General features: G+C 36.1%; 1 protein-coding gene across 1 annotated transcript; it reads right to left on the bottom strand.

The window, feature by feature from the left end:
• Window positions 1–2,928: 2,928 nt before the first annotated feature.
• LOC128017023 (adhesion G-protein coupled receptor G5) lies at window positions 2,929–14,449 on the bottom strand. Its single transcript, XM_052602074.1, has 14 exons — window positions 14,234–14,449; window positions 8,498–8,583; window positions 7,856–8,302; window positions 7,647–7,695; window positions 7,118–7,232; window positions 6,899–7,015; window positions 6,669–6,785; window positions 5,581–5,623; window positions 5,370–5,473; window positions 4,940–5,058; window positions 4,564–4,823; window positions 4,372–4,471; window positions 4,010–4,284; window positions 2,929–3,751 (listed from the first exon to the last, which is right to left on the bottom strand). The coding sequence occupies exons 2-14, from the start codon at window positions 8,562–8,564 to the stop codon at window positions 3,642–3,644; spliced, it is 1,923 nt and encodes a 640-aa protein (XP_052458034.1). The 5' UTR covers window positions 8,565–8,583; window positions 14,234–14,449; the 3' UTR covers window positions 2,929–3,641.
• Window positions 14,450–16,062: the final 1,613 nt, after the last annotated feature.

Raw genomic sequence — 16,062 nt, 5'->3', positions numbered from 1 at the left:
CCAACAAAGGCAGTGGTTTTGCTCTTTTGTTGCTTCTCTCAGTCTTTGTGAAGTGGTGCTGACTACCATGGTGATCTCACAGGCCAGGGGAACTCCAAACTGATGTTTATAAAGAGAGATTAGGGGTACCAGCATGAGAGAGTTTTGTACTCATGGATAAAAACAGATGAAAAAATGAAAACAGGAAATAACTTTGTGGACAATAACTTGTTGGGACAAGACACAATTCACTAGTCCTACACCTACAATTATGGCCAAAAGTTTTAGCAGTGACATCAGTTTTGTGTCAGCTGTTGTGGTGTTCATTCACAGTGTTTCTATTATTGTGTAGAGTCATCAGATACATTTTAAACAATTGGTAAAAGCTTTATTGCTTTAGATCCTAACACAAAATGACCAGCTATAGCATTAATTGACTATTCACATCAGCAGCACGTGAAAGTCTGAATGAGAACTAGTCAGGTAAAATCAATATCATACTAAATAAATTGTAAGAGCAGAAATCATCACTTTGCGTTAAAATGTCCTCACATGCAAGGAAATTACTACAAAGAGTATTTACCCGATCATCAAGAAGTTCAAGGAGAGAGGTTCGACTGCAGTGAATAAGTCTTCAGGACATCCCAGAGTGTCCAGCAAGTGCCAGGACTATCTCCTCCTGAAGAGTCAGCTACAGATTTGTGTCTCCAGCAGCGAAGAGCTTGCTCAGGAATGGCAGCAGGTTGGTGTGAGAGCATCTGCACACACAGTGAGACCAAGACTTTTGGACAACGACCTGGAGTCAAGAAGAGCAGCAAAGAAGACCCTCCTCTCCAGGAAAAACGTAATGAACTGACTGAAATTCTGCAGGAAGTACAAGGATTGTCTATTAAATGCATCAATGTAAATGTTGTGCCAACAGTGAAGCATCCTGAGACCATCAATGTGTGGGGTTGCTTTTCAGCCAAGGGAGTGGGCTCTCATAATTCTGCCCAAAAACACTGCCATGAATAAAGAATGGTATGAAAACATCCTGCAAGAGTGACTTCTTCCAATGATCCATGAGTAATTTGGTGATGATCTGTGCATTTTGTGACTGAAAGATCATTACTTTGAAATTTTGGATCCTTGGCCAGGCAACTCCCCTTATCTCAATCCCATAGAGAACCTGAGGTCAGTCTTCAAAAAATGAGTGGACAAGCAGAAGCCCACAAACTGCAAGAAAGCAAGAATGGATCGCCAGCAGTCAGGATTTGGCCTAGAAGCGAATATCCCACATGCCAGAGCGAACCGCAGAGCTCATGAAGAACAAGGGTCAATAATGTAAATATTGACCTATTATTTTACTTTTTTATTCATTTATTTTTTGACAATAATAGCCTTTTAAACGTATATGCTTATCGTTGTTTTTCAGTATATCATAGAAATGTGGGAAAATAATCTACAAGTACTGAAGCAAACAGTGCAAAACACAATTTATACCACTGCCAAACATTTTGGCCAACACTGTACTATATGTAAACCCTGATGTCATATTTCTGTGTTCCTGTTCAGAGCATGAGGCTGTTTTGCATAAACAAACACGAACATGCTTTAATATTCTACTTTGCTTTTCAGAATGTGTTTAAAACTACAATATATTTCCAAGTATGTGTTTAAATACGAGTTTTAAACCATTTGAATCATCATTTTTTATTATAAATAACATTTTTATCTGAAATTTTATAATTTTAAAGTCTAATATTCTCTCTAATTTTTAAAATGAAAAGTATTTTTGCATTAAATAATTATATTCAACAACATAATTTAAATAATAAAATTTTAATAATAAAAATGTACCTACATACATAAAGTTATATTATCCAAATCCAAAATCACTCCCTGACTTTGACACCCAACACTAATGACGCTGTACCTTCATGCCATGGCATTTTCCATTTCTACTTCTCATTTTACGTATAGCTTTCTGTTCCTTTTTCCTGTCCCTCATCGTGCTGTGGTAAGTTGGGAGGTTTTTGTATGTGATTGTGGTGTCTGCTCAGCAGCAACAGTCGCATGATGTCTGTGACAGTATAGTCTATGTTGAGCAGTCGGTTAACCTGTCAAGTCAAGAGAAAGACGGATGTACCAACAACATCCCATCCAGTATTATTACAATTAATCAGCTGCTCTTGCCTTGTGACTGCGTCTGGGAATTGCTCAATACTGGCACTATGGTTATTTGACCAATTCTGACTAATGGTAAATTCTGAGACTGCCAGCGTTGTAAGTGGGGAATTATTCTGGTTTATTAATATCTTTTTTTTTTTTTACTACAAGTTCATCAAATAAATGAAAAATAACCTTTGATTGCAAACATATCAGCAGTGTACACTGTCAACATAGAACTGAAGAAGAGCCACACTTGGAACTCGGTTCTGTAGCCCCTGAAGACACAGACTGGGTGAAATATTCTACAGCTCTAAGGATTATGTAACTACTATCAAATGTCTAGTTCTATCCCATCCATGTACAGTATTTAAACTGTGTTTACTGAAGCGGTTCAAATGCTTGACAGGAAGGAAGGAAACACAAGTGAACTGATAATAGAGATATTTGTCAAAATGTGATTTTGGTAAACATTAAATGAAAAGACTCCTGTCCACCTCCTTTGATCACTCAAAGAAAGACATAATATCCTGACAGGCCATTCCAGGTCGGATTTTGTTACATGCCTCACTTCTTACACCCAATAGAGGTCACCATTACCAGCCTGAAAAATCTCATTTCGACATGAACTCAACATTTGTTCATACAAATTAATGTTATTTTACATTTGTTATTATTTTTAAATAAATGGAGTCCTTATGTTATTTTGTGTGTCATTTTTTTTTATTTAAATACACTATTCTTACTGTAAAATGAGTGTTTTGTATCTTTAGCATAGCTACCTTTGCATTCTGTATTCATGTTACTTAAGAAATAACACACAACTATTTAAAACAACATGATTGCAAGTGAGATATTGATTTTATTCAACAGCTCCATAAACATGAAGTTGATATAGCTTACATCTACATCCTGCCAATGGAAATAGTTCCAAACAGAGCGAAAGAAGAACCTCAGCATTGGTATTTCTAGCCTAAATTAAGTTGTTGAATGAATCGATTGAATTAATGATTCAGAAACACACACATAGAACATTTAATTTCAAGCACACTCCAAAGTCGGTGGAAAATTCAGATATGCATTATTTGTTTAAACAATACAACAGAATGCAAATGTAGGCCTAGGCCACAGGTGTTACAATAGACAATCCAAACATGTATAAGTCATATGTTCAGATCAGATTTGTATTCAAATGAATGTTTGAAAATTAATTTTTCTTTCATTATTTTAAACTCCAAAAGCATTGTCTCAATTAAACTTAAGGAATTTCATACTGCAGATTTGCACAAAAATATTGCTAAAAGACAAGACTTGCTTCATAAATGTTAAACTATTACATTCATAGAAATAATAAGATTAAAGAAATACAGCATATAACTTGTGAAGTCTTCAATATTATGACCTTCAGAGTGATTGCAGACCAAAGAGTACATCAAACTTATTTATTTGTTTGGTCGTTGTATTATATTTTTATAAATGCACTTTTAAATAAAAACAATAATACTTATAAAACACTACTTCATCATCTCTACACTGTAACACATCAGATCCTCTACTGCCCCCATCCGAACTAATCTCTTCTTCATTCGTTCAAGAGCATAGTATCGCAGCATATGAAAAACTCCTGTTTGGGTACAGAAATATTGATTATTCATAGATTATAATCCATAATTGAGAATTATCACTCTAAATTACTTCTCAATTTATAAGCAGGAAAGGAAACCTAATGAATTACATGCAAGCTTTCTTGTTATAGATTATATTGTCAAATTGACACAAAAGCATTCACAAGGCCAGTTACTTGATCTTTCTTTCATAACTTTCTTTAGTAAGTAGCAATAGTGTATCATCAAAAAGTAGAAGAAAAAAAAAACTTTCTCACCATGACAGGAATTGATAATGCAGAAGAGGAAGAGGGTGGCCTCTGAGAGTGAGACAAAACTGAAGAGACCCAGGCCCCACGTTGTGCCAAACAGACAAGTGAGACCCCAGATACTGAAAAAAGCTATGCGGTTCTTCTTCCACTCGGGTCGGTTATGTATCTTTGTAGCCACAAAGAAAAGCATGACTGCACCAGAGATCACCACAACTGCCAATAAGCCGAAAATAATGATGCAATGAGCCAATCTGCTCTTGTCAGAATCCAACATCCAGCACCTAAGTGAGGAAAAAAGTGTGTATTATATATATATTTATATGCTTGTGGTGCATAATGCAAGGTTACATCTTACATAGTTTACTTACATAAAATATAGACTGGTGACATCTTCACTTGGCATAATCTTCTTTAAGCCATAAATATCACCTACAGAAAGTAATCTATAAACTAGTATTGCTGGGATACCTGAAAAAAAAATTACAAATTCTAATTTAGAAAATATTGCCATTTTTGAATAGGTTCTTAGGACCGAACTATTTTCGTTTGAACTAACTCACCAAAGCCTGCCAAGTAAAAGACCCATGGAGGAAGAGTTGAGCTTGATAGACAGCAAACTAAAAAGAATGTGTGAAACATTTCTACAGTCATCCAGGAGAGGGTGCTGAGCAGAGAATAGTCCAGAAGGGCTCCCGTTATCTTACAAATGGTTTCATTTCCAGTATTTACAGGTGAACTGGTAAGACTGAAGCATAGGCAAAGAAAAAAGGTTGCCACCACCAGACCACGATGCACCAATAAGGACTGGTCTTTCCCTTTTCTGTAGTACAGGGAAAGCAATAGAGACAAAATAAGAAATTGAAATAAAAGTGGGAACAGGTTCACAAATAGACATAAAAGGATAAGCATTCCATGCAAGCCACTTTAGTTGGTTACCTGGATTTACAAAGCCAATAGAGGAGAATCAAACAGCTGACTAAGGACAAGGCACAGCCCACAGCAGTAATGAACATCAGAGCCTTTAGATGGCGAACTGTAGCCTTCTGTACCACTTGCTGAAGCAAAGAAGAAAAAGAGACCAGGTGTGTACTGTATCATTACATTTGTATGGTGTAATCCAGAATTCACCAAACTCAGCCCTGTAGGTCCGGTGTCCTGCAGAGTTTAGCTCCTACACCAATCCAACACACCTGAACTAGCTAATCAAGCTCTTACTAGGTTTACATTAAACTTCCAGTCAGGTGTGTTGAGGCAAGTTGGAGCTAAACTCTGCAGGACACTGGTCTTCCAGGACCGAGTTTGGTTACAAATAATGAGTAAAAACACACTTATTTAATGTTATTTTCTTGGTAAACCTGCTACTCACCACAAGGATGGCAAAGTGTGCGAGGTGATTACAGTGACATTCTGTCTCTCTGTCATGGATTTTAACAGTCGTACAGCCGTCATATCTCCAAGTCACTTCAATATCTGCAGAGAGACACATCAACAGAACACTCAGTAATTGTGCTTCATTTAGCACTGGAACATTTGCTGGATGTCTAATACTGAGTGTTGGTTCTTGTTGATGAGCATACCTTTTCTTTTGTCCCATGAAACACATCTTCTGAAGTAGATAGCCTTTTAAATGAAATAGGAGATGTCGGGAAGAAATGCATTTATAGTTAGAGCAGTTAAAGGGGTCATATGATGCAAATTCGGTTTTTCCATTCTCTTTGGAGTGTTACAAGCTCTTGGTGCATATAAAATCTGTAAAGTTGCAAAGACTAACGTTTCAAATCAAAAGAGTTTTTCTTTATCAAAGTTAAGTCTTGTCCACACCCTTCTAAACTCCCACTCCTTCATCGAATCTGCCAGCTGTTCCTCACTCTAGCCGCTGGCTGCTGCTCATTCAGGAAACTCACTCTTTGCAAGGACAGTCTGACACTTCTGACCCATAGTTTGTAATTAAGTTTTTAATATTTAAAAAATTTGCCACTGATGATTCAACTGCAAGTTTTGAGCAGTGTAGAGTATGCTTGTTGGTTGTCGTTTTTTCTGATCACAAATTAAGACATGGTTTTATGTTTATGCGGCTCGATATGAAAGGTGTAAAAAGACAGTATAAGTCATTATAATCAGTAATTATGTCCCCGCTGGATGCAACAAATTCCTGGTTTGTAATGGGTTTTGTTGTTTTTGCCTGTCACGCTAGTGTTCTGACCGGGACACGCCATAACAGGATGGTGAGGGGCGAAACATTTACGTCAGACACTTGAGGTATTCGGCCAATCACAACACACTGGATAGCTGGCATATTAAAGCACAGCTTGCTTTTCAGACCGATGAGCTTTATAAAAAATTATGTGTTTCAGAAAGGCAGGGCATAGAGGACAAACTATAATAAACAGCATGTGAAAAGTAATGTGTTTTTTTTTAACCTCAAACTGCATAAACACATTTCATTACACCAAAAAATATTTCAGCAACATCATACGACCCCTTTAAAAGAAAGTGTCATGTGGTTTTCAGTGTAAAGGAAATGGCAGACATTTAGTCTACTCAGTAGAAAATGATGCCAGCTACGGCTGTTGCTAAGCTTATAAATAGCATTTTAACATCACAACAAACGGTATTACTTGAGAAAGTATTTAACAAAATAGTGAAAATGCACAAAAAGACTTACTGGTAGAGTAGAGTGATAAAACCTGATTTTGACAGGTTCTGGGAGGTTTTTGATGGTCTCATTCTCCACTGAGAGTCCAACTATGTCATCCAGAAGAACTGCATCAGACGACCCCCCCTACAAAACACAAACACGGTTGAATCCAACTGTACATTGCTGTATATGTTGGTAAGATAATGGAAGCTAATTAATCCACATGATTTATGTCTGCTGGACAAATATTGTCATACCTGAAATAAGGTCTTGTTCTTGTAGTAAGTACACACCACCTTGGATTTTCTCCTTGACTTAGAGTTCAGGCAGGAAGGAAGATAAACGATGGGTGTCCTGTTTGCATTTCGAGGGGCCTGGAATGCAACATTTATATTTATTCATATTCTAGAAAGAGACCTTCCTGTGACTCAAAGGTTATTTGAACTTTGTGCTTCTATAAGATGAACGTTATTTACTTGCAGAGTGAAACTGAGTCCTGTGAAACCATCGTCCATCTCAATGACTTTGCTCTGAGCACAAAGTAGATTCATCTGACCTGTTGTGTTGGATTTCATCACTGCTTCCTCTATCCTGCATACACACACAAACACATGCTTTTACACATGATCAACAGATACATTTAAGTTATTTTTACATATTCCTACACAAATGGAGTAAGACAGCATGATTATACAAACATACAAATATAAAAATTGTTAAAGCTTTGAAGATTTTATTAATGCATCAAAAATCCAATGATGCCTTTTGAAGTTCATGCATTAAAAGTGAACAGAAGTTTGAAAGCCATTGTAGTCATGGGTTCAGCTTCCTCTTTGTGGGTCAACCTCTGTTTTTCTTCACACATACTTAAGCTTGTCATGACTGTGCTCTTATAAACATGCACAACATCACCTCTTGCTATCTGCATGATAGACCACATCAGTTCATAACACACTAAAGTAATAGGGAAACTAACAAACTGAAATAGAAACATGATTGACTCACATGTTTGCTCCATTGGGCTTCATACTTGCCTCATCACACAATTTCTTCTCTGCAAGTGGAAAAACAGAAGAAATATACTTAACCTAAAACTAATTACATGCTCAGAAATACTGAACTCACAAGTGAGCTCTGTAAATTTATATTAATATCTGTAGCTTTTAAAAATTGTAATACAACAAAATGTAAAATATAACACTAAAGGTTCTTACTGCAGTCGATTGAATCTCCTCTAAATGTATATTTTCCCATGACATCATTTGTGATGATATCACCGTGGATGCTGCCATTCGCAATACCATACAGAGTAGCATTTTCATGATGCTCTGGTGAGAAGTGAGTGCAGCACGATCCTTGAAGGCCATTCGGTGGACACAGAGTGTGTTTCTGTCCATTCACCTGCACTATCAGCAGGTCCAGCAGCGGATCCCAGAACACACAGAACTGACTTTGATTTTCAAGAGGTTTTAAATCTAGATTAATGGACGAAGATTGTGTGCACTTGGCTGTGATACTGCCCTGAATAGAAAGTGTGCTCTCACTGGCTGAAATCTCAATTTTCTCACAGCCTGTTTTCAAATCATACTTCAGAGTTTGTGATGCTTTGCCATGGCGCCATGTTCCACACATCTTCAAGTTACTGTCATTTTCTGTTGATGCTACATAGAAAAAATATGGTTAATTAATTTTTAATCAAAATAAATTCTTAAATATATATCCAAACTATTACATTTTTACAATGATCAAGTATGTTTTTTCCTTCTAATAAATAGATTCATTAAACAAGATACTAAAAGCAATCCATAATCTTTAACTAGTACATAATTTTACTTCCTTAGTCATCACCTACTTACCTTGAACCAAAATGATCAAAAGACAGGTGATTATCAGCATTCTTACAGATTTTTTATTCCGTTCCATTGAAGCTCATAGATGATGCCTGAAAAGCAACAGAGCGCTCAGTTAAAGAGAAATGGAAAAAATACACAAAGGCGTGCCTCAGTAGAGATATGCATGGCATCCCATATGAAATCATGTTATCAATATATTGGCTGTCATTTTATGTTGCTGAACAAAATATAGTAAGAAAATAATTGTAATTCTATCCTTTATTTTATTTTTTTAGAGACACTTCCTTACCTAGAACCATAGTGAACAAAAGACATTCCACATTCTTACAGTCTTTGGATTCTGCTTCATAAATGGTGCATGAAAAGGTACAGAGAATTCAGTTAAAGAGAGATGAAAACATGCTGTTACATCTCTTAATAGAGTCAGACATGGGTTTCCTATATAAATATAATAATTCCACTTAAAAAGTCAAAAAGTCTCAAATATAAAAGTTTAACAATTTGGTCCTCTGAAATGAATCTGTCACAAACTCAGAATTATTGTGATAACAATTCACAGTCATAGGCCACATCAAGTAACAAATTCCTGCAATTTTATTAATGAGAACACATAAAGTACATACATACTCAACCATCATCCTTACTGAAAACACATCAGTTTTAAATAAGTCACATAAACATGACATACTAATACTTGTTTCAGTTAAGTTAATGGTGAAACTGTAGCATTAAATAATTAAATACGGTGAAAATAATAAACTTTCAAAGTCTGAACTTAAACTCGGATATGCCAATCCATTTATTAATATAACGAAAAATGAAACATTTCTAAAATAAACTTAAGTACTTATGCACAGCAGGATATTTAAAACGTACAAAAGTATTTTGGCTAGATGGCAAAAAACCTACTTCTCCAGTCTTCAAGCACACACGAACAATAGCCTTAACATAGTGTTTGAGTAAAGAAAATAATGTACTATTCAATTATTTGTACTATTGTATATAATGTACTATTCAATCAGTTATTATGTGTTTACCCTCGCTTTGCGGATAAGCAGAGATCCGTCTCCTCCAGGCTGTGCGCGCGCGACAATCTGAGTGAAGGCGTGTGAGAGCTTGAGGATCCAATGGCATTACAAATTTTTACAAGCTCCTTTAAATACTTATCATTGGTAATTTTTTTCTTAAACCCTGTGATTTAAAATAATAATAACGAATTATAATGGAGATATTAATTTTGGATAATTTTTCACGGCACATATCATTCTCCGTCTGCCATACGGAAACGCCACCCCTGGAGGAGGGGGTTCCGCCAAGATGAGCCCTGGGTAAAATATTCTCATTATAAACATGGTCAAAACTTTTCCACACCTCAGACTTCGCTTTAGTTGCTGGTGCAACCAAAACGTATTTTCGCCAGAGGCAAGCCTCCTTTGCACCTACTCTGCATCCATTTTACATCTTTCTCGAGCTAATTGAAACACATCACATGACCGTTCGTTTACCTTGCAAACCAGAGCGCGAGCCCGAGCCCGGGTGAGATGATATAAATTAAGCCCGGACCCGACCGAACCCGACGGGGAAAAGATCTTCAGCTCTAATTGGCACGAATTTTCGTATAGAATAGCAAACAACAACAGGAGTGCAACATTCTCGAAAAAAAAATATATGCAGAGGGGACTGCTGCTATAACATAAATGAAAAACATCACTGCAGGCTTCAACCCGGCTGCATTTGTGATTTAGGCAATATTAGGCTGCGTAAGGTGGGGGTACTACTGCTAATCTTTCACCACAAAAGCGGGTCGCTGTCAGCTGGCAATGATGGCTCCTTTTCATCACTCAGCATCTCCTGTAAGAGGTCGCTTTCGAAGTCATTGGGTCTTATAGGCGCGTAAAATTGCTGCTATTTTCTGTCTAGCTTTTGCATTGCCACATTCAGGAGCCTGATCGAGAAGGTTTGCAGCACGATGCCAGCGGCGACGTTTATCGTGTCAGGACCACTGCCCACACATCAGCGAGGACACAAAAGGTTCATTAGACTTTTTGCTTTAAATTAATGGTTATTGTCATAGTGTAAAGAACAGAAACTGCTATTTGTTAATAAATGGAATCTTTTCTGGGAGCATCCTAGGCTTTTTCGCGCTGATGGCCTGCACCCAAGCAGAGTCGGAACAGAGCTACTCTCTGATAACATCTCTAGGACACTTCGCTCCATGTGAGTATTAAGCCAATTCTCAAATAACTATTATGATGACTTTTGTTCCACCTGCTTAAATGATAAAAGTACTTGTGCTGTACAATCTATTAAGATTGTGTCTGTTCCCTGAATAGTGAGGTCAAAATATAAATTGAATGTATAGGATCTAGAAAAAAATAGTGTCGTGATTAAACCAGAAAAATGTAAAGTAAATGAACAAAAACAATTTTTTAAGTTTGGGCTCATAAATATTAGATCACTCACACACAAAGCATTTATTGTAAATGAAATGATCACAGGTAATAGTTTTGATATACTCTGCTTGACTGAAACCTGGCTAAAACCAAATGATAGTATTGGTTTAAATGAGTCTACTCCACCGAATTACTGTTATAAGTAATTACCGTCAATTACCGTCAGACTGGTCATGGCGGACGTGTTGCAACAATATTTAGCGATATTCTCAGTGTTACCCAGAAAACAGGATACAGGTTTAACTCATTCAAAATACTTCTGCTTAATGTTACACTGTCAGACATGCAAAAGAAATCTAATGTATCTCTTGCTCTGGCTACTGACCACCAGGGCCGTATACAGAATTCCTAAAAGAATTTGCAGATTTCCTCTCAGACCTTCTGGTTACAGTTGATAAGGTACTAATCATGGGACATTTTAATATTCACGTTGATAATACAAATGATGCATTATGACTTGTGTTTACTGACCTAATAAACTCTTTTGGAGTCAAGCAAAATGTCACCGGGCCCACTCATCGTTTTAATCATACACTAGATTTAATTATATTTATATCTCATGGAATCCATCTTACTGCTATAGATATTGTACATCAAAGTGATGATATTACAGACCATTTCCTTGTAACGAGCATGCTGCATATCACTGATGTTAACTATATGTCTCAGCGTTACCGTCTGGTCAGAATTATTGTTCCAGCCACCCAAGACAGATCTGCAAATAACCTGCCTGATCTATCCCAACTGCTGCTATTTGTACCCCAAAATACACATGAACTAGATGAAATGACTGGCAACACAGGCACTATTTTCTCTAATACATTAGAAGCTGTTGCCCCCATCAAATTAAAAAAGGATAGAGAAAAACGTACTGTGCCATGGTATAACAGTAATACTCACTCTCTCAAGAAAGGAACTCGTAGTCTTGAACCAAATGGAGAAAAACTAACTTGGAAGTTTTTAGAATTGCATGGAAAAACAGTATGTTCAGCTATAGACAGGCTCTAAAAACTGCTAGGGCAGAGCATATACACAAACTCATTGAAAATAACCAAAACAATCTAAGGTTTTTATTTAGCACAGTGGCTAAATTAACAAATAACCAGATGACACCTGATTTAAATATTCCATCAACTTTTAATAGTAATGACTTTATGAATGTCTTCACTGATAAAATAGATAACATTAGAAATACAATAGCGAATGTAGATTCTACAGCGTCTAACACTTCAGTTTCATCCATCGCACTCAAAGATAAACTGCAGTGCTTTACAACTATTGGACAGGAAGAGCTAAATAAACTTATCACTGTATCCAAACCAACAACATGTTTATTAGATCCTGTATCCACTAAATTACTCAAAGAGTTGTTACCTGTAGCCGAAAGGACCGCTTCTCAGCATTATTAACTCGTTGTTATCTTTAGGTCACATCCCAAAACCATTTAAGCTGGCGGTTATCAAGCCTCTTATTAAAAACTAGATCCTAGTGAACTGGCAAATTATAGGCCTATTTCAAATCTTCCATTTACAGTATGTCTAAAATTTTAGAAAAAGTTGTGTCTGCTCAATTGAGCTCCTTCCTGTAAAAAAAAAAAAAAAATTTTCAGTCAGGTTTCAGGCCCCACCATAGCACAGAAACGACACTTTGTTAAAATTGCAAATGACCTGCTTCTTGCGTCAGATCAAGGCTTCATCTCATTTCTAGTTTTACTTGATCTAAGTTCTGCATTCGACACCATAGATCATGACATACTCATAGATTGATTACAAACCTATACAGGTATTCGAGGGCAGGCTCTAAGATGGTTTAGATCCTACCTGTCCGATCGCTACCATTTTTTTTATTTAAATGGGGAGTCATCTCATTTATCACCTGTAAAATATGGAGTGCCACAAGGATCCGTCCTAGGTCCCCTTCTGTTTTCAATATACATGTTGCCCCTTGGTAATATTATTAGAAAATATGGGATTAGTTTCCACTGTTATGCTGATGATACTCGGCTATATATCTCAACAAGACCAGATTAAAATTCTAAATTATCTAAGCTAACAGAGTGTGTTAAAAATTTAAAAGATTGGATGACCAATAATTTTTATTTAACTTTTTTTTTTAATTTCAAATAAGACAGAGATATTAATTATTGGACCAAAAAACACTACACATAATCTTGTAGATTACAATCAGCAACTAGATGGATGTACTGCTACTTCCTCTACAGTCAAAAATCTGGGTGTTAAATTAGACAGCAATTTGTCTTTTGAAAATTATATTTCCCATGTTACAAAAACTGCATTCTTCCATCTTAGAAACATTGCCAAGCCACGAAATATGTTATCTGTTTCTGATACATAAAAGCTAGTTCATGCATTCATGACCTCTAGACTGGACTACTGTAAAGCACTTCTAGGTGGTTGTCCTGCATCTTCAAAGGTAGTCCAAAATGCAGCAGCTAGAGTCCTTACCAGGTCAAGAAAATATGATCATATTTCCCCAATTTTACAGTCTCTGCACTGGCTACCTATTAAGTTCCGTATCAGTTACAAATGATCATTACTTACCTATAAGGCCCTAAATGGTTTAGCTCCTGTGTACCTAACTAGCCTCATACCACGTTACAATCCATCACGCTCCCTAAGGTCACAAAGCGCTGGACTTTTGGTAGTTCCTAGGATAGCAAAGTCCACTAAAGGAGGTAGAGATTTTTCACATTTGGATCCCAAATTCTGGAATAGCCTTCCTGATAATGTTCGGGGTTCAGACTAACTCTCTCTGTTTAAATCTAGATTAAAAACGCATCTCTTTCGCCAAGCATTCGAATAATGTATCTCTTAAATTGTGAGTGTAGTTACATCTGATCAAATGCGCATTCTTATTCTTTAGCTTGGGTTGAACTGATAAATTTTACTTTGGTGGAACAGCAGCTATGCTAATGATGTGTCTGTTTGTTTCTATGTTTTGCTAGGATTTACACAAGCTCCAGTCTGGATCCAGAAGACCTGAGAGTACCCCAGATGATGCTAACCCTTAATCAACAAACAGAACTGACAAATATTGCTACAAGTGTGACTGCATCATATAATAACTTCTGTTAATACTGTTCATCTTCCGTCTTGTATTAATTTTTCTGAAAAATCCTGTCATATGTGCACCAACTGACAGTCACCACTTATAAGCTACTACTAAATATTGTAGAAAAGTAATTTTCTGTAAAGTTGTTTTGTAATGATTTGTATTGTAAAAAGCGCTATACAAATAAACTTGAATTGAATTGAGATCTACTCACTTGATTAAGATCTGCTGATTTGTATTTCCCTGTCTCGTCTCACTCCTCTGTTAAATCTGAAGGTGAGCCATCGACAATGACAGAGACAAGGATGGTTGCTTGCAGATAAATGTGCTATTGATAAAATAAAGTAGATTATATATAATTAATGAATGAATAAGAGATATGATAACTACATAGTATAGAACCTGTATATTGAGCACACACAGGGGCGAATCTAGAAAAATATTGATGGGGTGGCGAGAAGGGGGCAGGAATTTTTGAGGGGTGGCAACATATGGCAGACGTATATATACTGAATTTAGTCACAGTTATCACAGATTGATGATAAATATATGTGCACACTACAAAAGGACACAGGCTATCATTTACAAACTTAATCTCATGCAATCAATGTCTTGCATTTGAAACAGTTCATATAAGCAATAAGTGACCATACCCCATAAGCACCACCACACTCACTAATGCATACAGAATGCATCCACATGTAATTAAGAGCATTATAAAAGATTCAGTGTTACCAATATGTCAATTTATTATAAGAAACACAAGATTTTAACAGCCAATTACATTTCCAGCTGGGGAGACTCAACTGATTTTCTACGGTTTAGTGTTAATCATCATCTAACTCAACCAGTCAAGAGCTACATTTAGCCTTAGATGTTATATGAATATGGTCCCTGAAGCATAGCTTTTATTAGCTGACAATAATAATTAATAAATAAACATTATAGGCACAAATAAAAATGTACTTTTAGAAATTGTTACTGAAAAATATGGTGTTATTGTTTTGACAAGCTTAAATTAAAACTTCTATGAAAACTTGTGTGATATTCCTTTAAAATAATGTTTTAGGATATCTTTTTTTAAGTATATTTTACTTAGCAATTTCTTACATAATTTCTTTGAGTTAGACCAAACTTTTATTTTGGTGGGTTGTAACCAGAGTTTCTGTGTTTTTTAATTAACTATTATTATTAGCTAATAGGAAGTATAGCATATCAAGTATGCTAATACTTGAAGTACAGCATACTCTACTGTGCAATAGTACTGAAGAGCTGAAAACACCACGCGTGCTTCAGTGTGTGTGTGTGTGTGTGTGTGTGTGTGTGTGTGTGTGTGTGTAGAGCACACATTCCCAGAGACGTGTATAACAACACCTTAAGGGTTCCCATAAGCAGGATTTATTGTTGTGCCCCCCTTCCTCAAATATGATGATGGAAAAAACACCTACTATAGGGGTGAAAAATAACTTTAATCAAATAAAAAACTAAATGAATAAATTGTATTATTTACAAATCACAATTGTAGCTCTCGACATTTACCTGTGGCTATAACTTTATTATGACTCTAATTTATTTTATAGTCTCAAGCATTCAGAAATCATGCAAAAGGAAACTAAGCAGTTTTACTATGATAAAACCATGGTTTATTTTTGTAAGGGTTGTGATATGCACGTTTTTTGTTGAAGAAATTATAAAGTGTGTCATCTATAGCAAAAAGGTGGCCAAAAATGAAAGATTAAGTGAATATTTGAATGAAATGTTTGGTCAGTAGCCTAAACAAGGATTTGATCGTCCTGTAAGTGTAACAGCAGCAATCACATGGCATTTAACATGTACATAAATAGTTAATTTTTTTATTTGCCTACATTATGTATTTTAACAGTGTTATTAATGTTTTTATAGCAACAACAACAACAAAATATTACAGTATATTAATACTTTTTAAATTATTAGAGTTTGGGGTTCGCGAATCATTTGAGTCAGTTCGGGAGTTCAATGCGGATTCGCGAATCATTTGAGTCAGTTTGAGGATTGCGAATCATT

The sequence above is a fragment of the Carassius gibelio genome, chromosome A7 (assembly GCF_023724105.1).
Source record: "Carassius gibelio isolate Cgi1373 ecotype wild population from Czech Republic chromosome A7, carGib1.2-hapl.c, whole genome shotgun sequence".
In the NCBI taxonomy this organism is placed as follows: domain Eukaryota; kingdom Metazoa; phylum Chordata; class Actinopteri; order Cypriniformes; family Cyprinidae; genus Carassius; species Carassius gibelio.
This window is presented reverse-complemented; position numbering and strand designations above follow the sequence as displayed.

Coding starts and splice junctions, on each gene's coding strand:
- LOC128017023 (XM_052602074.1), bottom strand. CDS start 8,564: ATGGAACGGAATAAAAAATCTGTAAGAATGCTGATAATCACCTGTCTT. Junction 5,474..5,580: donor TTCATGGGACAAAAGAAAAG/GTATGCTCATCA, acceptor GTCTCTCTGCAG/ATATTGAAGTGACTTGGAGA. Junction 4,472..4,563: donor CTTTTACTTGGCAGGCTTTG/GTGAGTTAGTTC, acceptor TTTTTTTTTCAG/GTATCCCAGCAATACTAGTT.